Genomic DNA, 27415 nt, shown 5'->3' with positions numbered 1-27415 from the left:
GATGCAACTTAGCCACTCTGTGACATCACTGCAAATGAGAGAGTCAAAGAACAACCTATGGTGAAACTAACAGCCTCACTGGATGACTACAAATATCACGATGAGTCATATCCCTTGAACATGTCTGTAATTCTCATTAACACTAATTTGATGTCTCTTTTGCCCATCTCTGCACTCTGCCATGTTCAGATCCTTTCACTGAGTAATTATTGTGACGCTTCCTTTTTCAGCAGTAGGGAAACCAGCTGGGGTTGCTTAGACAGAGTTGGCAGAATTAACCGCATTACCAACTCTTTCCATCATCCACTTGCTAATGAGCCTGTTAGTGCAAAGTATTTATGAAAGAAAGAGATCTGCTTCAGAATTCTGCCCTTGATTTATTGGTAAAGCTGTAAATCCTCTTCATAGATTTCCAGCTTCTTCTCGGGCTTGTAATTAAGTAATGGCTCGATTAATCCTATCAAACCTGCATTGCCAGAAGGGGGGGGGAGAGCAGGGACATTCATTAGAAGCCAACTGGAGGAGATTAATACAGATCAAACATACAAAAGCACTGGGACACTGTTGTGCACATAGTGGTGAAGATAAAGACACCAGTTTAGAGGATAGAATAAAATAATAAACAGCCTGCCTCATCTCCGAGGCATCTCCCAAACGTTAATGCCACATAATTAAAAAATCGAGGGGAGAAAATGAGCTTTGGTGAAACAACAGGGTAGTGTTCACTTTTACCTTTTTTATATAAAGGATGAGCGGCACAGAAGATCACTGCTGATGAGTTTGGCCATCTTTTATTCTATTCTAGATTCCAGTGTGTTGTGATTATTATGAGCACAAACATTTTTTACAGGAAATGTTAATAAGGGTAGAATATTGTTTTGCTGTCGTTAGGTTAAAGCAATCTGTCTGGGCTAAACGTTTTTCAGGATGAGGAATGTGACCCCTGAATCTCCCTCTTTCCTTCTTTGGTAAGAGCGCTGCTGTGCTACATCAAACGAGGCCCAAATCGCTAAATCAGTTTTGACCACATGACCCGCAGAAATATTTGTGTATGTAGCCAGAAGAGGATGAACTTATTATAGAGGGGAGAATGGAAGAAAAATGTCACGAGTGTTTATGTACTTGTTTGTTTTTCAGCTGGAACCTGCCGGGACAATCTACAAGCTCCTGAGAAAATAGTGGATCTTACTGCTTTATTTGCTTTGGCCAAATCTGCTTGTCTTGCACTTTTGGTCTGTTTGTTTGTTGGATCGACTGTGCTCTGTTGGATGAGGAATATTCTTCTGGCACGTAACAAACCACGCAGTCAGTTGCAATAACGTTTCCTTTCTCCAACATCATGATGGTGAATGAGGGTGATGAGTGTGACAGCTCTTGTGCCGTTCTTGACATTTAGAAATTCTTATCCGTACGGTGAAAGGAACCATTAAACCTCAAACATTGCCTCTAGCCATATGTCTTCTTAAACGAAGACGGCCCATCTGCTAACTATCGCTGACAGGCTGGGTCTGTTGGTACTGCCAGACTGCTGTGGCCAAAGCTTAAGGTGCTGGCACGAAGCTCCGCCTGCCTCCATGCACCCAGTCTGGTGCTGGAGAGGTGTAATCTCCCTCTGAAAAGGCCACTTGTCTCACAGCTTTTAGCACATGGTAAAAGCCACGCAGTGTTAACACAAATGTGCCTGCAAAACCACTGGCCCAAGCTCTTGGCACCGTCTGTAAACCGCAGGCGCAATTTCACAAGATCTAATCACACAGCCGTTTGAAAAAGACGCGAGAAGCCACGATTTAGTCGACATAATGGATGTTTTAGCTAACTGCTCTGATTATTTAAGGCCCAGTATTTAACTGTTTGGTATTTGGCTCGACGCCAGACAAAATTAGCCACTAGCTTACCTCGGGGTGTGGTGGAGACCAAAACAGAACAAAAAAAGAGGGTTAATAATGGACTACATGCCAGGTGCCTAAAATCACAACAACTTAAAAAAAAGCCTTATTGTTAGTCTGTATCTTTTGGATCTCTATATAGTGAACTGTTAACTATCATTTAAGCTGTAACCCCTTTCTTTGAAGATACAGTGTTAATGTGGTGTTGACAGCTTGTTTGCGCTGCCTCCGGTGGCAGTTTTGATATGGTTCCTGTTAGCCTGGCCCACTGAATGTTCATTGTTGTTACAGGCCAACCATTGGACACCCATTCTAAGCTACATTTTTTGAAATTGCTGTGTGGAAAACAAAAACATTAATGCCTGGTCTAGTTGTATTCATGCTGAAAATAGCGAGTTACCCTGACAATAACCTGGTCTTTAACAGGTCAAACCTAGACAAGCTGCCAGCTATTACTTTTTCTTTTGCTTGGATGTAGCCGTTTTGGTGCCAGGGCCCACTTCCTGACGTGGAAAACAAGCTCCCTTTGACACTATTTTGAAGGTTTATCATCGTGGCATCCTGCCCAAGATATTCAGGATTGGTTTAATGCCTGACATCAGTATGAGAATCGGTACAACTGGACCTTTCTCCAATGTTGATACAGCGCTGTGGAGACACTGCAGATCTGACTACTGGTAACCAGTTTCCTGTAAATGCAGATTGTTCTTATTGCACCTCTGTTTTAAAACATATGGGGCAGCATATCACCAGAGAAACCAACAACTGCCGCTCTTTGCCAGCTATCCTTGGCTTTAGCTAGCTACCATTACCTAATTAGATCTTGGGCCTGTTAGCTGTGGAGCCAGTCGCACTAGAGTTAACCTCTTGAGGTACAAAGTGGTATTATGAGGCCAAAGCTAGCTGGTTAGCATGCTAACTTCAGCGGACATGTCTGCAACGCAAAACATGGACGTCTTTGACGTAACAAGAGCACTTGTTTCTTTATTTTTCTCTTGGGAATAATTAGTAAGTTTTTTTTAAATGTTTCAGACAAATTGTTTTTGCCGTATCTAAAAAAATGCTCCTTTGAGGCTTCTGTTTTGGCTACATTGATTTGTTTATTGGATCAATAGTAAAACAATCTAGTAACACGGAGTAACCAAGGCCTAATATGGTTTGCATCATATCTGCCACATTTCCAACCGTGCTCTCCTTGCATTTTTTCGAGCTGCACTGCAGAGAGTTAACAGTCCAGTAGTAGATCCATGCTGCTGATTCCAGTTCAGTATTGATGTCCTGTCACCCCCGGGGGACCACTTATAGTGAGAAGAGACCTGAGTCAGCACTTAGTGGGCACTAGCCAGTTGTAGAAGCACATACCATCAGCTAATGCTCAAATGAGAAAAAAGAAAAAAAAATACAAGGAATATGTCGATAATTGGACAACAGTGACAGCTGGCGCCAAATGTTCCGACCGATGATAAGCCAAGTAACTATGGATTGTAATTTTAAGTCACGTAGCAAATCTATTCTCTGACATGTGGGTTTCATCGATCACAATCAGGAGAAAAAACTTCCACGATTCTTTCAGGATGCTTCATCTGTGCACATGTAACCGACATCGCCTGCTCGATCTCGCATTCGTCTTGTAGAGTGACACATTGTGGAGTCATCTGTGTAACATGTGTGTGTGTGTGTGTCATGTCAACATGAACAACATCTGATAAGGAACACTGAATCTAAAGCATTCTCTCTTCTGCTCCACCTTCTCTCCAGCATAGCATGGGACTGAAATAAAAAATGCACATACATTACTATAAACCACTCACCCCACCCTTCCTCCGAGGTGTAATAACCACTGTTATTGAACACGCTGTGTGTCAGCGGCTGACACCGGTAGCGGAGCTGGGCTGTCTGACCTCCAAACATCATTGGTCAGCAAACTGGGGAGGGGGAGACACACGGTGCTGCAGTGTCTTTTTTTCCGCAGAGGGCAGAGTGAACATGCTACAACATTGCTGCTCCGGCCTGCACCACTCCTTGTATGTACATCACCCTTTTTTCCTCTCCTCCTCATCTCTCCCTTTCATCTCACGCAGCCTAAATTTCCCGTTTCATCTCCAGCAGTCTGTCTCATTTGAGTGCCAAGTCAGGCTAAAAGAGACCTCACTCACCACTGCTCCCCTGCTTTTTAGGAATACTTGCTCTGCTGCACATAAACAGTAGATTCCCACTCACATCAGTCGATGACAATGCGCTGCTGTGAGACTACAACAAACTGAGTACTTCATGATGTTCATGAAGTAAATACACAGGCACGGTGTACAATTTGTGTCTCACATTTGGTTTGTGAACACACTGATAATGGAGTTACCGTGAGAGTTAATGCACAGGATTAGACAACACGCATCCACCGTGTACGGCGAACTCACCTTTTGTCTTTCGAGGCATTCCAGCACTCCTGAGATTCAATCAGCAAATGAGAGGTGAGGAGATTGACCCGAGGCGGTGAGATGAAGAATGCACACTCCCATTGATGGGGCCACTGCTGCCCCCGCACCCCCGCCCCCGCCCACAGTTATCCCTTTTGCATGAGTGCATTCAATCACGCGTACGCATGACACGCGGCAGCCGCTCTCTGGACGGACTGAAACGTGCACAGCGACGCTTGTCACTCCTCGGCACAGCGAGGGGTGTTTCTCCTTACTTTTAATTCCCTCATGCCAGTGCCAAGTTGTCTCCCCTGAGAGAATCTGATGCGCACCTAATTCCTGTCAGCTTTCATGTCTGTTTGCCTCCTTCCTCCTGAGCTGCTGCACCTCATGATTTAGCCCGTAATAAAGCAGGACAGAGCTGCAGAAGTGCTCTGGTTTCTCATCACGGCCCTCGCCTGTCTGCATGCACCTTCTGCTCCAGTTTCCTTGCAGAAAACTCCCCGAATCTTATTTCTTGTTTTCATTCATCACATTAACTAACGTGACCACCACAGTTGTACCACACTAGCTGTCTACACTTTTTACAGGTCTTCAGCAGCAGTCCAGCCATTGGCACAAAGCCCTGTAAGCTGCCTTGGCTTAGCACCGGGCTAAACCAATCAGGTGGCCTGAGGTCTATCCCAGGAAGGACCTGCTCTATTAATCTGAGGGAGTTAAGAGGAAAAGCGAGGGGATAGAAAGGTGAATATGTCTGTGTCTGACTATGGAGGATGAGGGAGGAGTTTATGGCTCGGGGCAATGGGGTGTAATGTGTCCTGCCTTTCATATTGTTGAACCACCAACATGAAAGGTCGCAGTGTCAGTGCCCTCCTGCCACAAATCTCCACATAATCAATCTGTCAGCACAGAAAGTGCACAAGGAAGCTGGAAAACAGGAGGGGAAGCTGACCAGCAGACATTTTTAAACAAGTTGTTACCACTTTTGGGATGGATAACCCTAACACATGGATAAAACAAACCAACAGTTTATGGTCAGTCTGAAATGTTGCCATGTTGGTGTTGTTTCCATGGACTTCATGAGTAATGTTGTTCTGGTACCATTATTGCAACAATTAGCCAACTGCATGTAACAAATGATAGCTTCCTATATTTTGCTGGTCTTTTCTATCAAGTCGCAAAGTTATGAAAACGTGTTAGTCAGTTCAATGACGAACACCAATGTGGCAGTAGGCTCATATAGATATTATGATGTTCATGATGGCAGTTCAAAGTGTTTGCAAGCTAACATTTGCTAATTAGCAGTAAAAAAAAGTATAACTGAGGATGCTGGTTATCATTAGTTTTGCAAGTGTTTGATCAAAAAACAAAGTATTGGACAAATTTAGACCTTGTGATATAACTAAAAGAAAGTTAAAGGTGCAATATGCAAGACTTTTAGTTGGAAACATTCGAAGATTAGATAAATTATTAACAAAATGTGAAGAAATATGAGTTTTGACATGAAGTCTATGTTTGTGCTGCAGAGATATCAATTGAAGTTAGCATGCTAACCAGCTAAACCCCAGCCCGTCCTGGTCCAGAGCTCCTGTTCTAAACAACTAACACTCCTCCAGTGCTCCCATTCTAAACAACTAGCTGCCCGGCTATTTGAGCCTGTTTGCTAACGTTAGCTACAGTTAGCAAAAGCCCCCTATTTGTTTTCAGTATGAATTTGACAGGATGTTTTATATATTACACCTTTCAAGGAATCGAAGTGATACACTTTCTATTGAGACCTGAGAGTGTTTCTCTCAGAGTTTCTCGGAAATCCATTGAATAGTTTATTAGCATATGTACATAAAAACTACACTGATAAAAATGCCACTTCAAAAATACGTATAAAGAACAATGAATACAAGGTGTGTGGGCAAAATTGCCTGAATGCTATTTTTAGAGGATTAGGTCTTAGATAATGTGCAATGAGACATTTTTTAAAAAAAAGTTGAGCCACAGGGATAACATAGAGTTTCAAAGTAGAAGTATATTTAACCTTGAACTTTGATGTGGTGGACCAATATACAGACCTTTCCACTGAGCCACACCGCTATGAAAAAAAAAGTTTTCACAAATGCAAAGACAGAATCGCTCTGTGAACTGATCTGACACAGCCTGAACAATGGATTTTAAAAAGTCTGGAAACACAGACAGACACTAATCAAAGTTCATAATGGACTTCATTGGATTTCATCCATTTCAGCAGCACTTTGACAGGGTGCAGCTCTGAACAGTTCCAGCGTTGGTCTGCATGAATGGAATGTGTGATAATGATGAGATTTGAGTGTACTCTGCTGTGTGGGGACTGATGGCAGTCTAATTAACACACTGGGTCGAGGTGTTCATATGAAGTGATTTACACGTTTTGACACTGAGGGTATACCAGTGGGAGACATGCTCGGATAGGAAACTGTCAACAGGAAAAGAAATGACAGAAGGAAGTCATTCATTGTCTTTGCCTTTAGAAATGCAACAGGGAGGTCTGTTGATCCGCTGAGGTTCTGTTTAATGGATCATTTAGCACCATCAGCAGGTAATTTCTGCCTTCACGTTACTGCTGACCTGTCGAATAGGTTTGGTCGTGTGGTCATCATCAGATTTAGGGTTTGCACTGTCTCAGTAATGCACTTAATTGCTGCCAAGAACTGTAAAGTCAGATCATTTTCAAATAATTTACATTTACTCCAATAAACTCAGTGTATACTATAAGAGAAATTCATTTCATTTAAGATTAATGTGGTCTTTCTTTCTTTCTTTTTTTTTTTAAAGGGGCACTATGTGGGATTTGGAGAAGAAACTCAAAGTCAGAATTTCATATTTACAATGTTAATGTGGTAATAATACAAACCCGCAACGTTTTCTACAACTGTATATACAAGAAAATAAAATATGGTCCCCAGAACACTGTTTGAAGGTAGAGAGGTGGCAGGGTCCGCCACATATAAACTAAGTAAAACAGTGTGAAACTGTGTCGTCCTTTAAGGTCAGTTTGTTTATTCAGTTCATTCAGACACAAACACAGATATAGTTTGTTTTTTAAAAAAAGTGAGTCAATGAAGATCTTTCTCGTCTGATTCAAATTTCTTCCCCAGAACTACATAGTGCACCTTTAAATAACCAACTAACAGAAAAAAGAAAAAAAAAGTTTTACAACTGCACACACATATTTGTAGATAACAGATCAACATGCAAAAAAGCTGAAAATAATGATTTATGGAATAACAAGAGGTACATTTGTGAGCTCTGGGTGATTTTTTTTTCATAGTTTTTCAGGTTTCAGCAACTTCCAGGTCCTTGTTTGAGTCACCCAGGAGACAAAAATCCTCAGCGACATGATCAGACCTGTGTACCATCTGGACCAGGGAGTAAAATCCATGTCACATGTATGAACCTGTTGTAATGTACAATATGAGGACCACAGTATGATTACTCTATAGGACCATGGATCGGGTGTGGAATGGCTCATCAACAGCTCTCTGCTGCCCTCTAGTGGATCCTTTGAAGTACTGCAGGTATTTTTGTTGTGAAGTTTCAGTTTCGTTTCTCTGATATTTTGAATGAGGACGTGTCGAGTTATGTAAAGTCAGAAAATCAACGAAGAGTTCAAATAATTATGTGACCTGCCTTGAAGCTTTTTAAGTGCAACACAAGACAGCGTTGATGTGAGTCTGTAGACCTCAGCTCACGAGACTTCCTCCCTCGGATTGTTCTACTTCTGCATTTTGACTACTGTAGGGGTTTTTTTTTTTTTTTTTAGGGAACCACAAAACACAGGTGAGTGATTCTGTCAATTTCGTCTGCCAGGGGAACACATGTGATGCTGTGTTGAAAGGCAGGAGCTGCTTTTATGTGTTTATCGGTCACACAGCAGCTAAATGCTCATTTGTTTCTGTGTGATAAGTGTGTGTAGTATGTTTACATGTCTTTCACACAGTTGCTGAACTACACAAATATAAAGTGGTATTTATTCCTGGTCCTGCACGAGGAGTTGCTGTATTCCATGTGCAGATCAAATGTGGTTATAGTAAGAATCATTCAGTCCAACACAATGTATGAAACTCTTAAACATATTAAGTTCGGTTGAGTTGGTTGACTGGGCCTACCTATAATGGCTGTGACGTCATGGACTGACAGCCAGAGGTCAGGAATCATGTTTGGTTTACAGTAGCTGAATCAGTTTAGTCTAACATGAGAGGTCACAGTGTAAATAACCTGTAACAGCCCAATACGGTAAGACAGCAAACTTAGCAAACACACTTATAAAATGCTTTACGCACATGCTGTTTTAAACATGTACATATCATCCATCATTATTAATATGAATGCTGTAATCAGTAATCAGTGTATATAATGTATATAGACACGTATACGTGCATATAGTGTCAGAAGTACCTGCAGGTACGAGTAAAATGTTGTGTTAAAATTACATTTACTGTTACCTTTAGCAGACGCTTTTGTCCAAAGCGACTTACAGTAATTCATACATATGTTCACACACTGATGCCGGTGGCTGCAATGCAAGGTGCAGACATGCAGACCAGGGGAATCAAACCAGTGACCTTCCAATAACAAGACATTGGCTCTACCCCTGATCCACAGGAAGAATATAAGTTTGGTAAAAATGAGAGTAGAAGAGTTTTATTACAAAACCCTTGAGGTTTGAAGCAGCTGTTTACAATATGAATAATGTCTTACTCTGATATCTAGTTTTTGAAACAGATTAAACTACACATGAATTACAGTAGGCCTATAAATCCAGTCTTGCAGAGCTCTTAAATGCCTAACACATCCCTGGAGGATGATGGGACACCTCCAGCCCACATGTCTTCAGTACTGAAACACACTGGTTCCAGAGTATTTCGTCTGAATATCACTTAAACCTCTCAATAGGCTCCTTTCTGCTGCTGAAACAGTTAAATCTTCCCTGGATATTGCAGGTGCAGAAGTGAAACCGGAGCTTCGTGTTTCTCATTTCCTTTATTTCCCCGCGTTGTCTCGACAGCCCCTCTGTCATAAGCTCCCACTGAGACTCCTGTCTGCGTCCCTGAAGAGACAAGAGACTGAGGTGCTGGGAGTGAACGCCCTCTGTTTGAAGTCTAGATGCAACAAATAGCCTCATATGCAAAGAAAATATCTGGTAAGAACTCCACAGGCACAGTAACATAGACTTACTTTGTGTGTTTATGTGTGTGTGTGTGTAAAGATGACACCTTCTGCTATGATGCAATTTGATACTCATGTTAGCATACTTGGATAGTTACAATAAATGCATTTGGAACAGAGTGTTTCTGTAGGCAGCATTCAAAGTCACATTATATGTTGCTATGTCAGAAATTGGCTGATTAATTCTATATTGAGACAATTCTGATCATTAAAAGGTGCGACGACCAAAACATTCACAATACGAATGGGTCAAGAGACTTTGTGTGATATGAAATATGTAGATGTAGATTAATAACCCCACCCCGCTCAGTTCCCCTCAGCTTTATGTAGTGTTTCAGCTCCTTTGAGTGCATAGTGTAATGTTTTGGCCCACCTCTTAAAGGGACAGGACACCCCAAAATCTAAAAATATGTATTTTCCCTGGTTTAATCTGTCTCTCTTTTTCAAAGGTTTTCAAAATGACGCATGCCCCTCGTTACACTCTCCTCCCGACACTGATCATGGTATGTCACGTCATGATGGGACCGTCCAGCTGCGTGGCCGCCCCGAAGAAGACCTCCTGCGCTGTTGAAGGCGGCAGAGCTGACTGCAGCCACCTCAGCCTCAGTGAGGTCCCTCCAAACCTTCCTGGTAACCTCACCAGCCTGGACATGTCTCACAACAGACTAAGGGGGATTCCCCCCGTGTCACTAACCCCGTACCCGGGCCTCCTCCACCTCGATGTCAGCTACAACAGTATCACCAGGCTGGACGGAGGGTTGTGCCAGACACTTCCTCTGCTGCAGACGCTGAATGTGAAACACAATCAAGTGCTTTATCTAAAGAAGGAGGATTTGAGCCACTGCACCAGTCTAACACAGTTGAATTTGGCGAGTAATAGGCTGAGACTGGAAGGAGAGCCCTTCACTGCACTACAGGTATGACGGTCAGGAGATGGGCCTTTAATAGCTGATGGAACTCATGGGTAACGATGGTGGTGACAGAAATCATACAATGACATGACAGTGAATAAGAAAACACTAAAAAACACTTGCTCCAGCGTCACATATAAAAGCACTCCAAATAACTTAACTGTGACACAGCTTATTATAATATGAATGCCTATTTTAATAATAAGACTCTTTTGTTTACACCACAGTTTATGGAATAGCTCACCTATTGTGTAAACTACGATAAGCACTGAAAGAAAAAAACATGCAGCACCAAAAGAGGAAAAGAGAGAGGACAATACTGAGTAGGGTACAGATACATTCATCTATGAGGAAGCTTGACTACAGTTAGTTCGTTTTTAAATGAATGTGGAGCTCAAACGATGATGAGAGATCTGCTGTGGTCTTAGATGGAGGGCATGTCAAGAGCTTTATACACCAAAAGTAGGAAGTGTGTCCGTTTTTGAGGCTTACATTTTTAAGTATGCCTCTGATGCATTGTTAAAATAAACACTTTATTTTGTTTTTTCGTCTCCTTTTATAATTCACAGAGCCTGACGTTTCTCGATGTCTCCTTGAATAAGCTGAAGTCAGCCAAGCTCGGCTCTCAGCCGCAGCTGCCCAGCCTGGTGAACCTCAGCCTGGCGCTGAACGACTTCACCACTCTGAAGAAAGACGACTTTTCCTTCCTTAACCAATCCTCCTTTCTACAAGTCCTCAACCTGTCGTCTGTGTCTTTAAAAACGGTAAGAATCTTACCTAGAAATGGGAAATGAGACGGTATTGGTGTTGAACTGAGGCTGTAGCAGACAGTAGAGTGATTATAAGTCCTCATGGCAGTTCTCTTTATGTTTCATTGCAGTTGGAGCCTGGCTGCTTTAAACCCATTTCAAGACTACGCACTTTAATCATGGATGGGAGCAAGACGGGCACTCTGATTATAGCCAAACTCTGCGCGCAGCTGTCGGGGACGGCCATCGATGTTCTGTCTCTTCGGAACATGAGGCTGGTCACACTCACCAACACCACCTTCACGGGGCTACAGAAAACAAATCTGACCTTTTTGGATCTGTCTAATAATGGCATGGGGAAGATTGAAAAGGCCTCATTTAAGTGGCTATCTGAGCTTCAGTCGCTTGTTTTGGCAGAGAACAACATCAAGCATCTTACCAAGGACATATTTCAAGGCCTCACAAGTCTAAAAAGACTCAATTTGACAAAAGCTCTGGTAAAAAGTCACACATCCGCTGTCCCGATTATCGATGACTACTCCTTCCAACCATTAACCGCCCTTGAGTCTTTGATATTACAGAAAACTGCGGTTCGTGAAATCACTGAGAACGCGTTTACAGGCTTGACCAGTCTTAAAGAACTGGATTTGAGCTGGACTACTTACACTGCTCTCAAAAACATCACCAACAAGACCTTCATCTCACTTGCCGGATCCCCTCTCAGAAAGCTGAATCTGATAGGAGCGGATGTAACACAGATTAATCCCGGATGCTTCTCCGTTTTCGGAAACCTCACCACTCTTCTTCTAGATCACAACTACATCAAGCAAACACTCACTGGCAAGGAGTTCGAAGGCCTCGGCCGAGTTCAAGAGATCTACATGTCCAACAACTTTCAGAGGGTCAATCTGAGCTCCACCTCGTTTGTTAACGTGCCCAATCTCAGGGTCCTGACTTTGGGAAAAAGTCTTACAGCCACGGCCTTGGATCGGGATCCCTCTCCGTTCAGTCCCCTGTCCAACCTCGCCTTCCTGGATCTCAGCAACAACAACATCGCGAACATCAGAGGGAATATGTTGGAGGGGCTTGTGAACCTGAGGGTGCTGAAGCTCCAACACAATAACTTAGCCCGCGTATGGAAGAGTGCCAACCTAGGTGGGCCGGTGTTGTTTCTCAAAGGGGCCCAGAAGTTGACGTCCTTACTGATGGATAGTAACGGCCTGGATGAGATCCCAGTGGAGGCTCTGAGAGGGCTGACCGAGCTCCGTGAGCTGAGCCTGGGCAACAACCTCCTCAACAGTCTGAAGGACGCGGTTTTCGATGATCTGAACTCACTGCGGGCTCTCTATTTACAGAAGAATCTGATCACAACTGTGAGGCCCGAAGTCTTCCGAACTCCCATGAGCAACCTCAGCCTGCTCATCATGGGCAAAAATCCATTTGACTGCACGTGTGAGAGCATCCTGTGGTTCATGACGTGGTTGAATACCACAAATACGACCAGCGTGCCAGGCCTCAGGGAGCAGTATATGTGCAACACTCCGCTGACTTACTTCAACCGCTCCGTCATGGATTTTGACGCCCTCTCTTGCAAAGACATGACCCCGTTTCAGGCTCTTTACATACTGAGCAGCATAGCCGTCCTCATGCTGATGGTAGTGGCGCTTCTGGTGCGGTTCCACGGCTGGAGATTTGAGTTCTACTGGAACATACTGATCAATCGCACGCTAGGATTCAGTGACGCCTCGGTTGAAGAGGGCAGGGAGTTTCAGTTCGATGCCTACGTCATACATGCGGAGCAAGACAGCAGCTGGGTGGATCGCAGGCTCGTCCCCTTAGAGGATGACAAATGCAAGTTTTGTTTGGAGGACCGGGACGCGGTGGCTGGCATGTCAGTGCTCCAATCCATTGTGGATAATATAAGGAGGTCTCGAAAGATCTTGTTTGTCGTCACCGAAGCTCTTCTGAGAGATCCCTGGAGTGGCCGGTAAATCAAGCACACTCTGAGTGATTTACACATTATTGTTATTCTGTTATTTCTTGTTCTCCACTTGTGTCATGTTTGTTGCTTTAATCTTCCTGTATTTGTCTTTTTCCATTTTGTCACAATTGGACAGGTATTTGAGGGGAAGCCATGTGAGGCAAGTGAGAAAAAAATTCTGGTGATCTGATGCATTAGTCTCTAAATACATTCTTGCTTTCTTATTATTCCATGTTTATCCAAACACTTGTATAGAACTTTGAGTTGGATTTTGATTTGTCTGAAAGGTGCTTTATAAATAAAGTTTGATTGATTGATGACAGTAATGAGACACGGCCTGCTAACACTCAATATATGTATCTTAAACAATTAGAATGGGTCATCTGAATATTTTCCTCATTTGTCTCTCAGGGCTTCCACATATTTGTGCCAAACATAGTTCTCAAAATTGTCTCTCTGCCGCTCTCTCACCTATCCAGATTCACGGCCCATCAAGCTCTTCACCAGGTCATTGAAGCCAGCAGAGACTCCGTGGTTCTGGTCTTCCTGCAGGACGTTCACGACTACAGGTTATCTCGGTCGCTCTTCCTCCGCAGGGGCATGTTGCGTCCATGCTGCGTCCTGGACTGGCCTGTCCACAAGGAGAGGGTTCCGGCCTTTCACCAGAAGCTCCTCATCGCGCTTGGAATGACCAATCGATTTCAGGAGTGACTGGACTCCCGTCGGTAGTAAAAAGTGGATTCCCTTTGTAATGAGATTTACCCCATTTTTTTTTCTTTTCCACTATGCTTGTTTTGTCCTATGTGTGAATGTTGTGCTCATGTTTGCACCGTGTGCTGTACAGGCATACTGTTTTAAATTTAATTGCAGCTTTGCATCGACAAATTGTGTGTTTTGGTCGTATTCATTCGCCTGTTCAAGTACTGTAACAGCTCTGAGGTGCAACATCACTAAATTCTCTGTTTTTACTTTAACCTCAGTAGAGGAGTTACATTTTGATAAGCCATCAATTACTGTAAATGTTATGTAAAGAATAAAATATGTATATATATATTGTATATTAATGTTACTCAAAGAAGTTCTTTGGAGTTACATATATCTCAGTTTTGGTGTGTGATGGTAGACCATGAATTTTTAGTGGTCGAGCTTTTTATTCACTTGTTCATTTTTGCGTAGTGAGTCTTACTGATGCAGTGATCAGTTTGGAAAGAAATCTTCTCTGTGGGAGCAGAGAAGGAATCTGTAGACATCTAGTGGTCACAGTCAGAAACTGCACCATTTTATGTGCCTTAACTGCCAAATCAACGTTTATAACTACTGATCTAGCCACGAGCGCAGTGCCAAGGAGAATATTGTTGCTATTTAATGTGGTAGTGGTTGTCAGATATGTCCTGAGTTGAAATGGTGGATTACAGACAGTTGACACAATCCACAGATACCAAACAGGAACTCAAAATGAAGAAGTAATCATTTGAGAAGCTTGTAAGATCTAATCGCAGCAGTTCTCTTTCTGAATTCAAAGCCAGTTAAACATCCTACGGCTGCAATTTCTTGTGCTTTCATGGACTACAAAACTTCACCTGACCTTCCAATCGGCATGACGGCGAGTAAATAATGACTGAATTCTCATATTTGGGTGAACGTATCCTTTAACATGGACTCCAGACATGACATTTTGCCACACTGGGACGGCTGTTGGGTCCTCATGAGGACGACTGGTTCTGACAAGGCCTGTGTTTATATTGGCAAAGCTCAACAACAGGGGGAAAATGCATAGACACACACATACATGGACACAGCATGCATGAACGCACAAGGTTAAAACATTAACAGCCAGTTACAGCAGCAGTCATGGCTGCTAATTACTACAAATAATAAGTACATGACCTCAGTAACCTTATTCTACCCATGGCCCTGATTTTTCTTGTTTTTCATTAGTCTTTGTTGTCACAGAGATATTGATTCAACAGGTTCATGTCGAGGAACCACAAACAACACAGCTGCTCAGAATGGAGCTGTTCCACATCTTTTACCTACTTTTAGAATATCCTCTGCTGTAAATAAAGTAGTATCCCTTATGATATTTACATCCATTTACACACATTTCCATTTACACTGAAATGCTGTTTTAATCACAAATGATAACTGCCGCCAAGATAAGGCTGTGACTCAGCCAATCAGGACTGATGTCATTGAACATGCACGCCAGAATAACTGGGGCAAAGTCCTTGGTCAGGGCTGGTCAGCCTTCCCGGGGTAAATCATTAACACGCTATTATATAATTTGTGCATAACATTGCCAAGTCAATGGCTCTCTTTTCAACATAAGTTTTTGTTCATATTCATCTGTGTCCCATGTTGTTGCTGTTGTGTCCCTCTGAAGTATTTGATAACATCCCCATGTGCAATAAATGATAATGAATACACCGGTACCCCCTGACCCAGTAGGCTGTCAGGGGATTGACAGCAGAGAAAAGGAGGAGCAAAGGCAGAGAAGGCAAGTCGCTCCTTTATATTGAAGCCACAGGAAGACAACCCCGGCCACTGCTGCTTCAACACACACACACACACACACCCACACACACACTCACACCACACACACTCTGCATGCACACAGCAGAAAAGATGGCAGTTTTGTTTGGAACTTACTCGCTGCCTTTCTTTGCAGTGAGCATCTTCATTGCTGCTCTGACCTACATCACCTACAAGCTGCTGAGCAGCTACCTGTACAAATGGTTCGAGATGAAGCCTATCCCAGAGATGGAAGGGACGTATCCCATCATTGGAAATGCGCTGATGCTCAAAAACAACGCAGGAGGTAAGAGAGCCGCCGACGTGCTGCGACAGGAGTGCTGATTGTAAATAGACCGTGGAGGCACAGTGGAACTCCAGTGGTGCAAAGTTTTGAACTGAATGACATAACCGATGAACTGATTTCATGTTTAACGCCCCCATAATGTATGTTTCAATATTTGTTTGAAGATTTTTTCCGTCAAATCGTGGAATTCACCCAAGAGTTCTCTGGTGCACCACTGTTCAAAATCTGGCTTGGACCACTTCCGCTGGTGGTCCTGTTTCATGCTGAGACGGTGGAGGTGAGGTCGCTGACAGTGACAGCACGCACACAGAACAGCCTGCGGAACTTGTCAATGTCCACATGACTTGTAAATTTGTTTTTCGATGCAACATCTGCAACACATTGTGACTTGGAGTAAAAAGTATTTCATTTATTTTTCAATCAAAAAAGGAAATAGCAGCCTGAAGTCTTCTACAGATGGATGTATTTTCAAACACTTTGGGTTGTCCTCAAGCTTTTATTCTCTCTGTAACAACACTGTAGAGTGTCATTCCATGCTGCTGATCGACTACAGCCCCTGTAACTGCTGCTACTGCTCACCAATCCAGCTCTCCAGTGGATGAGTCTTTCTTATGTTCTTTTTTCTTTGTAGCCGGTCCTGAACAACCCGATTCATATGGAAAAATCCTACGTATACAACTTCCTCCACCCCTGGCTTGGAACTGGCCTTCTTACCAGGTACCTGTGGGTTTGACTCTGTACAATATAAAAGGATAAGTTCACCTCATAAATGAAAAAAAAATCAGTCGTTAGCTCATGCTGATGGAAAGTCGGGGTCAAATTTTGAAGTGCACAAGACATTTCTGGAGCTTCGGAGTAAAACGGCGATGCAGCATTCTCAAACATCTGAAGAGAAAAACCCTAAACTGGCCTCACACAGCCTGTCCAAGATCCAAAGATCCCTGTTTTTTAACACCCTGTTTTAAGCTGAAATCATCACTTTGCAGCTAGTGCAGCTAAAAGCTTGGCATTTTTAAAACAAGACCCTCAGCGTTTTTAATACAAGAGCCTCTTCTTTTCATCAGTACTGGGCCTAAGTGGCGTCAGCGGAGAAAGATGCTGACTCCCACCTTCCACTTCTCCATCCTGACGGACTTCCTGGAGGTGATGAACGAGCAGGCCGAGATCCTGGTGGACAAGCTGGACAAGCAGGCAGGGAAGGGTCCATTCAACTGCTTCAGTTACGTGACACTGTGTGCCCTGGACATTATCTGTGGTGAGTATATGTACACTGAATGTGCATGAATGACAGTTTTTTTTTTTTTTTTTTTAAATTTTATTTTTTACCCCTGTTGGTGCATAGAAAATGTTAAAAACACCCGGAGAGTTTACATTTTGAACACTTCCCTTTCAGAAACTGCAATGGGAAAGAAAGTGTACGCCCAGAGTAACTCTGAGTCTGAGTATGTTAAAAGCGTCTACAAGTGAGTTCTTTAAATGTTCTCACCAAGTACAGACGATAATAAGGGGAAAATGATCTGGTCAATGATTTCATGTTCCTATCTTCTTACGTAACTTTTTTTGCCCTCAGAATGAGTGACATCGTCAGCCGCAGACAGAGGGCACCTTGGTTTTGGCCTGACTCCGTGTACAATTGCTTCGGAGAGGGCCGGGAGCATGAAAAGACACTCAAGGTCTTACAGTCCTTTACGTACAAGGTCAGTAATGGAGCCAATATAGTTTGGAAATCAATGTTTCTTCAGCATTTTTTAAATTTATTTACAGTGTCGCAGAACAGGCAAGTTCAGGCGACATTTAGCCCTGCTCTTTCATTTCCTCTCAGGTTATACGCGAAAGAGAAGAGAACATTTCCAACGTTGAAGCAGACAGCGACTCTGACGGCGGCACAAAGAAAAGACAAGCATTTCTGGACATGCTGCTGAAGACCACATATGAGGACGGCAGTAACATGAGCCATCAGGACATTCAGGAGGAGGTGGACACCTTCATGTTCGAGGTTGGTGGTCGGATGTACGGCTTTCAGAAACACTTCTCAAAATCAACGGTGGATGGATCAAATGACAGTAATAAAAAAGGAGCTTCTCGTGGTGACAAACGCAGATAATCTAAATCAGCACACCAGAATGTTTTCTGATAAACAGAGTGGGGACTCTGCCAGTGCTGTCTTTCAACCACCTGTCATCACCCACACCAGCTAGCTAGGGCATTTTATCAATCACCGGTCCAATGAGACGGATCGTTCACAAACTAATCTGAGTTATCATGAGTCTCGTGGGTGCACTTGTCGTTAGAGATGACAGGAATGTTAAGACGCAGCTGGCTGTCTATTGGAATGTGATTCCTCAGTCAGGCTCCGATGACAAAAGGCTCTCACACATCTTGAGAATGAGAGATGCCTTTAACAAATCCAAGAAGCAAATCAAGAGTCAAACCACCGACCCTCTGACTGTCTACCAGCTGCTCTGACTGCTCAGCCACATGAAGCTTGTATTAAATTCTTGCACATGTCCTGAAATGCATGGACGCTTCCATTTCTTGATAATGATTACTGATTTATTGTCCATAAGTTGTGATTGGTAAGGATCACTTCAGTGCATACTCTGGACTCTTGAACCTATATCTTCCCAAATAATGCACTACAATTAGATACTTATCTACGGTAGAAGGTGTAGAGCTTAAGTAGAGCATATGTCAATGATATCAAAGTAGGTGAGAGTGAAACAGCAAGACATTAACTTCTCAACTTCTCACATTAAATGTCCTTGAAGCTTCTTGTTGGCAGCTTAAAGCCTGTATAGTTCTATATTTATGACATTTATTAAAAAAACAACAAATATGTTGAAATGATCTCTTCACATAGACCATATTTGCCAAACACTGCAATATGACTTTGAAGAAATACCCACAAACCAATCATCTCTACTTCAACCTACAAATGCACAAAACATTTAAATGATCCTACCAAAAATTTAATTTTTTGACACATTCATGATTTCACAATTTCTGATCAACCTTGGCTGGTTTCCTGGCTGACAACATCAGAGATTAGCTGGTGAACACAGTTGCACTGTTAGCAGCAAAAACAGCCAGATATTTCCCTGAGCAGGTGGTGGAGACCAAAACAGAGCTCAAGGCAAAGTGAATATTAAACTTACAGTTGTTGGGTGGCCAGAAACTTTAAACCAAATCAGTTCTAATGTTGCTCCATGTGGTCTTGGTGTGACCTGCAAGAAGGCGACCAATTGCTAACACATCCACTATGATGACTTTATGTTTAATTTTTGTGTTTGCAGCTTTTTTTTGTTGCTGCCTCCAGGTGACCTCCCCCTCAAAAAAAAAAGAGAGAAACATCAGTGAATGCAGCTTTAAAGCCATTAAATAACGTGTTGTTTTCCTCCATTTAACTGCCCTCATTATGCAGGGACATGATACTACAGCTGCCTCCATGAACTGGGTCCTGCATCTGCTGGGCTCCCACCCCGAGGCGCTCCGCAAAGTTCAACAAGAGCTTCAGGAGGTGTTCGGTAACAGCAACATGCCCTCACCCCCGTCACCGCACACCTTCTCTCTTTCATGACATCATTTAGTTTCCCTGCCCGAAGGCCCTTTGACTCATCTTTGCTCAGACTCATTTGTTCTTTACAAGTCAAGGGGAGCTTACACAAGGATAATAGCTGTAGAAAATCCTTGCCAAAACACATAGAGAATAATTGAATTATTCTCACTGCTGTGTGGATTTACCACAGCCTCCATGCATTTCTTCCATGACGTAGACGGCCTTGTAGTAAAACGGTTCGCACCAGTTTGTGATTATAACTTTCTCCTCGTGCACAGGAGCTTCCACTTCTTGATAACGATTACTGATTTACTGTCTATATGTTGAAATGTTATTGTCTACCCCTGTAAAGTAAAGATCACTTCAGTACGTAGTCTAGACTCTTGAACTTATACCCTCTCAAATAACAACTGACTAGGGTGTATCGCTTAATACACTGCTATTAAATGCTTATCTAATGGGTTAGGGTTAGGGTTAGGGCTAGATGGGAAATTAGAGCATATGTCAACGATAAAGAAGTAGGTGAGAGTGCAACAGCGAGACACCGTAGAGAAAAATCGGAGCAATCTAACAAGTAATGTGCGCTGTTGTCACCAATTAACACGAATGTTGTGTTCTGCAAAGGTTCGTCCGACCGGCCCATTAACACAGAGGACCTGAAGAAGCTCAAATACCTGGAGTGTGTGATCAAAGAGTCCCTGCGACTGTTTCCCTCTGTGCCTTTCTTCGGTCGCAACATCGGTGAAGACTGCCGTATCAGTGAGTTCCAGATGAATGATGACACCTGAATGAAACATTCATTTGTTGAGTGCGTATCCCCCGCAAGGCGGTGGTAAACCGGGCTCTGTCTATTATTTCCATTTGAAAAATAGTCCCTGTGTCATGTAACATTTATTGCGCAGCGTTGTCGCAGCCACGTCTTTCAGAATGTCCACACGCAGAGTCCCTTCAGGTTTATCAGACAGGGAGGGCCTCTCTGGTTGCAACATGTGGAGCAGAGTCAGTTTGATAATAGAAAGCCAAGTAAAGTCGGCATTCTGTGATTTAAATGTAGTACAGTTTGGACAGCAGAAAGTTGAGAGCTAGTATAGGAGTAAGGCATGAAATCTGTCAGAAGTTTTTGAGGCTATCTGTCTCTCTTTGCTGTGTGCTCGATGAGGTTATGTGATGATATGCAACATACGAAAGGATTGTGAAGTTTCCTTTCAACTGTGGTCTGTCTTGTGTAGTTCTGGCTTGAATTCCTATCAGTCATAATAACTGAGCAGCTCAGTTCTGGGAATATGGTGACTGAGAAGAGATTCAACGGGACACCGGTGGTCAGACTCTCAGGTTTAATCTGGCCAATTGGATTTGGTTGCAGTGATGTCACCTTTTCCCCAGACCTGAGCAAACGATTAAGCAATTCAATATCATCTATATCATTAGAAATGATGGCAAGGCTACAAAAACAAGACCCCAGTTGTAATTCATGTGCACAGATTTATCTTTTAATTCGGCCGTACTTTCTCACAGCTCTCACCTGATGGACATGATAATGACTGTTCGAAGCTAAGTCAGTAAAGGCTGTTCTCTCTGTAGATGGTTTCAAGGTGCCAAAGGGTGCTAATGCCGTCATCGTTACCTACGCTCTCCACCGCGACCCGCGATACTTCCCCGAGCCCGAGGAGTTCAGGCCCGAGCGCTTTATGCCGGAGAACTCAGTGGGACGGCCTCCGTACGCATACATCCCCTTCTCTGCTGGACTCCGCAACTGCATCGGTAAGAGCGGGCAGGTTACTTTCATGGTTTTGATCCGTCTCCGTGCACAGTCCACTCACAAACCAGAATTACTGCACTGCAATTGCTCTTCAGGTCAGCGGTTTGCGCAGATGGAAGAGAAGGTGGTGTTGGCCTACGTTCTGCGTAACTTCAGCATCGAAGCCTGTCAGACGCGTGAAGAGCTGCGGCCCGTCGGAGAGCTCATCCTCAGACCGGAGAAGGGCATCTGGATCAAACTGGAAAAGAGGAAACCCCAGACTTCCTCAGACTAGTCGACAGGAGGGTATTCGCCGAGAACATCCTCCATCGTGGCCTTTATCCACACACTTCTGCTGGTGGCGCACACTGTGATGTTTTCTGAATCCGCCTCGAGAGGTCAGGGAGAGTAGTGACCTGGTGTTTAGTTTTGAGACGGTTCTCATCATCGTAGACATCATAATTACAAGAATTAAGTCCTGCAAAAATAAATTGGGATCATTTTTTGTTGGTTTTGGGGACATAGCTGCGTGGCGCACTATTCCGGCTCTGTGTGTATCAACAACTCTGCACTATTTTCGTGCCTCAAGAATGTTTCAGAACAAAATGATCGTGTAAATATGTTATTTTATTTTGATTATTAAAATGCAATAAATAGCTAAGCAGGGATGCCACTGTATCTGGGAATGCAGCGATTTTTAATCCCATTGTACATCTGTCTCACGTTCTTTTTAGTGACCTCTCTGAAAGTTTTGTCCTTTAATATTCTCAATCTTCAGGATACAGGTATGACAAAAATCAAGCTCGAAATGCTTCAGATGATTTTGATTATGTTCGTCTGACTGTGTCTGATTTATGGATTGAAATGAGACTTTATACACATTTTGTCATATCATCTGATAATGAAATGCTCGAGCCCTCAAACTCTGAGGTGCAGAAAGATCTAACTAACAAACAGAGACTCGTATGACATCTCCTAGTCACTTTGAGTAGCTGAGGGAGTGTGATGTTGATGAAACTATGAAAGCTGGATGACACATACTTCATCACAAAGGGGCAGAAGAAAACAGAATCTCAAACTCTGACAACAATCGACTACTATGGCTGATGTGTTGCTGTACCCACGCAGCAGATAAAGGAACAACGTTATCATCCAACTGTTGTTCTCCGTGTCAAACAAGTGATTGAACACATTACACTGTTGAAATAAATGATCTGAATCTAGATCTTTGCTTTTTTGTGTGTCGGATCCGTGATACTCAAGTATGTGGGTTACGGTCAGCCATAGAACCAAAACAATTAGCTAAAACAGGCGAAACGTGACGTTGACCTTGAGCTCTCTGCTGCACAGGTCAGACTTTCTCATTATACTGGCATCTGATTCAGTCTTAATGAAACAAATAAGATGTTTTGAGAGAATTTCAGGATACAAGTTGTCAAAACATAGCATTGTTGTGACGTAATTCATTTTTGCTTGTAGTCATCACCTACATGACATCAGACAAATTGTCACACGGCTGGGATTCGTTTTTATGACGGTGGCATTGGACTCAGAAACATTCTACATAATGTTGCTTTAAAAAGTCCAGTGTGTCAGAAGAATCTATTGGGGAGACATGGATCATAATATTAATAACTATAACTACTATATTTTAGTTATCCATACATTAAATGCTTATAACTGATGGTTATTACAAAGTGTTATCAACTCTTTCAGTGTCTGCTAAAGGAAAAAGTCCCACATCTGACCGTGAACACTGTCAAATATTCCTTCAGTACTTCAAAAAAACCCCCCTATTGCTAAAAACTCCCGACCTCATACCACCCTGCTGGCTGGAACTCTTATGAGAACACATTCAGGGTTTATGATTATCATGAGCAGAACTCTTCACTCCCCGACTCACATTGAGGTCAGAAGGATCCAGGGTAACAAAGTAGTAATCATAGCATGACACAGTTACAAATGACCCCATCCATAATGTCGCAAGATGATTTAGCTGGCGTGCCTGCAAGGGTCATTGCCCAACACCAAAATGACATGACTGATGATGAATTGCACGCTCTTTTTCGATGCTATAATTTGAATTATTGAACACAATCAATGGCTGGATAGAGCCGAGGCGTCTGAGCTCCAAATGAAGCGGGAAGAGTTCATTTATCTGAGGATTTTGGCTAAAAAAAGGCCTCAGATAAAAGGGCTTCAGATCAGATCCAGTGGCTGCAGTAGGTGGATCGCATGAGGCACATTTTCCATTCATCTGTTTTCGTTGCAAATCTACAAACTGTTCCTCAATGATTCATGACAGATGTCACTTTGATGCATTAAGAATGTATTATTGGCAGGAGATACACAGACTGACTTCCCCTTCGCTCGGCATGTTGGTTTTGTTGGTCAACTTGTTCATTTTTTTATGACACAAAAAAAAAAAAAAACCCACCTCAAACGGAAAAAAAAAGCAGCATGTGCACTGCACCGACCCCATTAGTCTGCTGAACGTCCCTCAACTCCACCACGCCTGGCAGTTTTATTTTATGGTGCGTTGCAGTTATGTAATCATTTTCAACAACATTTGAGTTACTTCTTGGAGCAACAATTGAAGGCTCCCTGCGCATGGTTACGGCAGTTCTGCAGTTACACAAGGACGACAGAATACTAACTCATGAAGATAACTGTTTAACATTAAGGAGATCATTTGAAAAAGGAATGTTTGCAAAGACCCGGCAGGAGCCCGGTCAAAGTCCGAGCTTCCAGGGACCAGTAAAGAACTGGTTCCCAATATGGGGATCTTTGTCAAACAGGATAAAGAGACGATTAACAGGGTAGGAAAACATTTTTACATTCATTTCATTAAGATTTTAGTATAATCATAGCATTATTTTTGTGTAATCCTCGATTATGTTGCCAGATAAAAAATTTGTTGTTTCACCGATAAGTATTATATTTTCATTTTGGTAACACTTTGTATGTGTATAATGCATTATAACAAAGTTAATTTTTTTTCTTGCTTTACTAAAAAGCAACATTTTTGTGCGATCTGGCGCCCCCCACAGTTTCTAAAGGTGCGACGCCACTGTCAAACGTATAAATCTAAGGACTGTAACAATTCGCCGGATGTACAGGTGCCAACCACAAACCAACTCATTACGTCATAACAACATTATGTTGTATGTTAAAGTAAACGTGAATGTAACGCTGTGATCCGACCCTCTGAAGATATGTGGTGCAGAAACAAGTGATGGGGGAGGCGGAACAGAGACACCATTCACAAGACACTGTACCATCAACATGATTCAGAAGGTGTTGTTTCATGGTAAAAAAAATATACATAATGCTGCTTTAAAGCAACCAGCTGTCAGTGACAGTAAGTCATAATCACATTATATAATTTGTCATAAAATTATCATAATATATTACAGTTGTTAGAATTGTAATACACTATCATCCTCGCAAAAATAGTGATCAGCTAGTTTGATTTATTGATACTCCACTTTATACATCATCATAAAATGCTTCATAATGTATGATTGTTGCTATAAATCTTTCTGAATATTTATGACTGCTAACACAGACTATAACACATCATACGTATGTCCTAAAGAATTAAAGACACTGGCTTCTTAATGAGCTATCATTTTTTATAATCAAGATCATACAGTGGTATAACTGCATTATAACACATTTTATGTATATGTATGATGTGTTGTAATGCAATATAGAAAGTGTAAACTATCTTTTATATTTTGTTTCCTGTCCCAAAGTTTCTCTCCATGGATGGATGGAATAAAGGCTTTCTTCAAACATTTCTATCATCTCTCCTCTACTCAGTTTATATAAGCCATTCTTATTTTTCACTGAGCCTAAAGGATGTTGCCATCTGCCTTCTAAAAACCCACTATGTATAACTTTAAAATGTAAGCTGCACCTCAGGTCCACATTCCCAGGGGGTAAAAATACTGAGGCCGCGACCTCGGTGTAGCTACGGCTCTGCACATATTCAATGTGACAGGGAGTCGCAACTACGGGCAATGCTCAGTTTTGAGGAGTCTCGAGCGAAAAAGTTTAGGAACGACTGCACTAGAGGGGGCAAGAACAGACACTCACAGATGCTGCAATTTTAACAAGTACAGATTTCTGTTCGGAAAGTTTTGCTGTGGCTTTTTTTTCTTTTTTTGTTGCCGAAAGTATAGTGTGTTGCACTCCTCTATTAAGACAATCTGTCAGCCGTGTCTGAGAGACGATGAAATAACAATAAAAACAACATGAAAGGCTTCAGTAAGACTTTAATGTCAGTGAGCTTCACCCGAGACACACTCGTGCCCTCGGGCTCTGTGATGAAATGAAATGAAACCACTTTGAGGCGCGAAAAACGACGATAGATTTCCCATTTCACATCCAAAATTGAACATTTTGTCAAATGGCTTAGGAAATATGGAGGATCCAAAGAGAAAAAGGAATAAACCCTCCGCTCACAGGACACAATAAGGTCTTCGACATATGAGGGGGTAAGTAGCAGTAGATTATGAAATGACCATCATTAAAATGTCCCGCTTTCAAATGAGCTGCAGTTCACAATGACGCCCAGAGAGAGGCGGCAGTGTATGCTTCTCTAAATGTGTGCGAGGAGAAGATAAGCAGGAGTTTGATGTGTGCTGTACAGTGTGTGTGTGTGTGTGTGTGTGTGTGTGTGTGTCAGACAGCGAGTGAGGGGGATGGAGGAACAGCACAAACAGCAGAATGTATCTACAGTTTTTTTTTTTTTCCTGTCTCAGTGCCCGGCAGCCTCGTGTTGACGTGAGTGACGGCCGCATTCAGCGTGTGTACAGTTTATAGCCTGTGAGTCTCAGATTTTCAGTGTTCTGACACTTGAATGACACATGATAAATGTGCAATGTCCCTTTAAAAAGGGTTAACAAACACGTGTCTGACGCTGTTGCTCGGATGTTTACTACAGGCGGTGCAGATGATCTCATTCTGTTATGAGACAAATCTCTCCCGCGAATCCAACTTCAACTCGACTGACGCTGATTTACATTTGACAAGATCAATCCACACACGCGTCCCACCAGCTGTCATTTACAAACGGTGTGTCGTGTCTAGACGAGCTCAGTTCCTTTTGGAATAAAACAGAGTTTTGCTCAAAAAGTCCTTTGAGTTTTCTCAAGTTACTCAGAATGAACTCATCACTCATCAGAACTGGCTTCATTTTCTCATCCTCCCACCCTAGGACTCACGCCACACAGTCACTTTACTAGAATAACGCGGACAAACGTATTCTGTAGATTCAAGACAATTGTTTGCCGCGTGTTTGCACGTTGCTGTTGACCCTCGTTAAGTCCTGATCTGTTTAGAGAACGTCGTCACCCAGAATTTCACAGGTGTTTTAAGGCAAACCATGATTTCTTTCCTCACCCTGACCAAATCGCTTTGCCTCCACCTCAGCGTGGCATAACAGCAGCGTTTTAATGAGAGAGGAAGGCAAAATCGAACCCAAACAAACATGAAGTTGCAACATAAAGAAACATTAACTGTGAAAATAACTGTATTTGTGCAGTGATGTACTTTGCTAACATTTATTCTGGTGATTGGGTTGAAAGAAAAAAAACAAGTTATTTGCAGACTGTCAGAGAATCAAGCATATATGTCGACTGACTGTGAAAGTAACTCATTTCGACCTGTATTTATGTTTCTTATGAGGCAGCAACCTCAAGTAGCCATCGCTATTATTATGTCAGCCAGAGAGGCTGTGACTGAAATGAGTTTGTACTCTGGACTATGTCATTTTGGGAGTCGCCTACAATCAGCCTATTCTGACAAGGATGTGTTGACCATCCAAACCGTAATGAATGCAACTTTTTGAGTCTGTGGCCACATCTCAACATAAAGTAGTCAGACCCAGAACTTTTTGTCTCAGGAACCCAAAGCTGTGTTTCTACCTCAATCTAAAAGATCTGTGAAGATGTGGGTGTCCTGACCAATCATAAATAATGATCAGCTGTGCAAGCCTAATCACCAAAGTTCCTGTAATTTTGGAAATTCCTACAGCACAGCAAGGTGGATAATATCTGGTTACTCTAATATCTGGGTGGATAATATTGTACTCAGTATTTAATTTAGGCCCAGATGGCTGTGGATGCAGTGAGTTGGTCCAAAGCACCTGAGAAAA

General features: G+C 42.6%; 2 protein-coding genes across 4 annotated transcripts; both read left to right on the top strand.

Moving 5' to 3' along the window:
- The first annotated feature begins 7889 nt into the window (after positions 1–7889).
- On the top strand, positions 7890–14198 carry tlr3 (toll-like receptor 3). Of its 3 annotated transcripts, none has more exons than XM_037115392.1 (7): positions 7890–8110; positions 9339–9473; positions 9949–10416; positions 10980–11174; positions 11291–13146; positions 13277–13300; positions 13620–14198. In XM_037115392.1, the coding sequence occupies exons 2-7, from the start codon at positions 9456–9458 to the stop codon at positions 13849–13851; spliced, it is 2793 nt and encodes a 930-aa protein (XP_036971287.1). In that variant the 5' UTR covers positions 7890–8110; positions 9339–9455; the 3' UTR covers positions 13852–14198. The 3 variants fall into 3 exon arrangements, with proteins under 3 accessions (XP_036971287.1, XP_036971297.1, XP_036971306.1); XM_037115402.1 differs by having other exon boundaries at positions 9274–9473; XM_037115411.1 differs by lacking the exon at positions 13277–13300.
- A 1451-nt stretch (positions 14199–15649) lies between these two features.
- On the top strand, positions 15650–22475 carry LOC119027599 (cytochrome P450 4V2). Its single transcript, XM_037112961.1, has 11 exons — positions 15650–15958; positions 16123–16235; positions 16590–16675; positions 17023–17213; positions 17352–17421; positions 17529–17655; positions 17781–17954; positions 19380–19482; positions 20139–20273; positions 21096–21275; positions 21369–22475. The coding sequence occupies exons 1-11, from the start codon at positions 15748–15750 to the stop codon at positions 21545–21547; spliced, it is 1569 nt and encodes a 522-aa protein (XP_036968856.1). The 5' UTR covers positions 15650–15747; the 3' UTR covers positions 21548–22475.
- The last annotated feature ends 4940 nt before the right edge of the window (positions 22476–27415 follow it).

This window comes from Acanthopagrus latus, chromosome 1 (assembly GCF_904848185.1).
Source record: "Acanthopagrus latus isolate v.2019 chromosome 1, fAcaLat1.1, whole genome shotgun sequence".
In the NCBI taxonomy this organism is placed as follows: Eukaryota; Metazoa; Chordata; class Actinopteri; order Spariformes; family Sparidae; genus Acanthopagrus; species Acanthopagrus latus.
The sequence above is the reverse complement of the archived record's forward strand: the minus strand, read 5'-3'. Positions and strand labels throughout refer to the sequence as shown.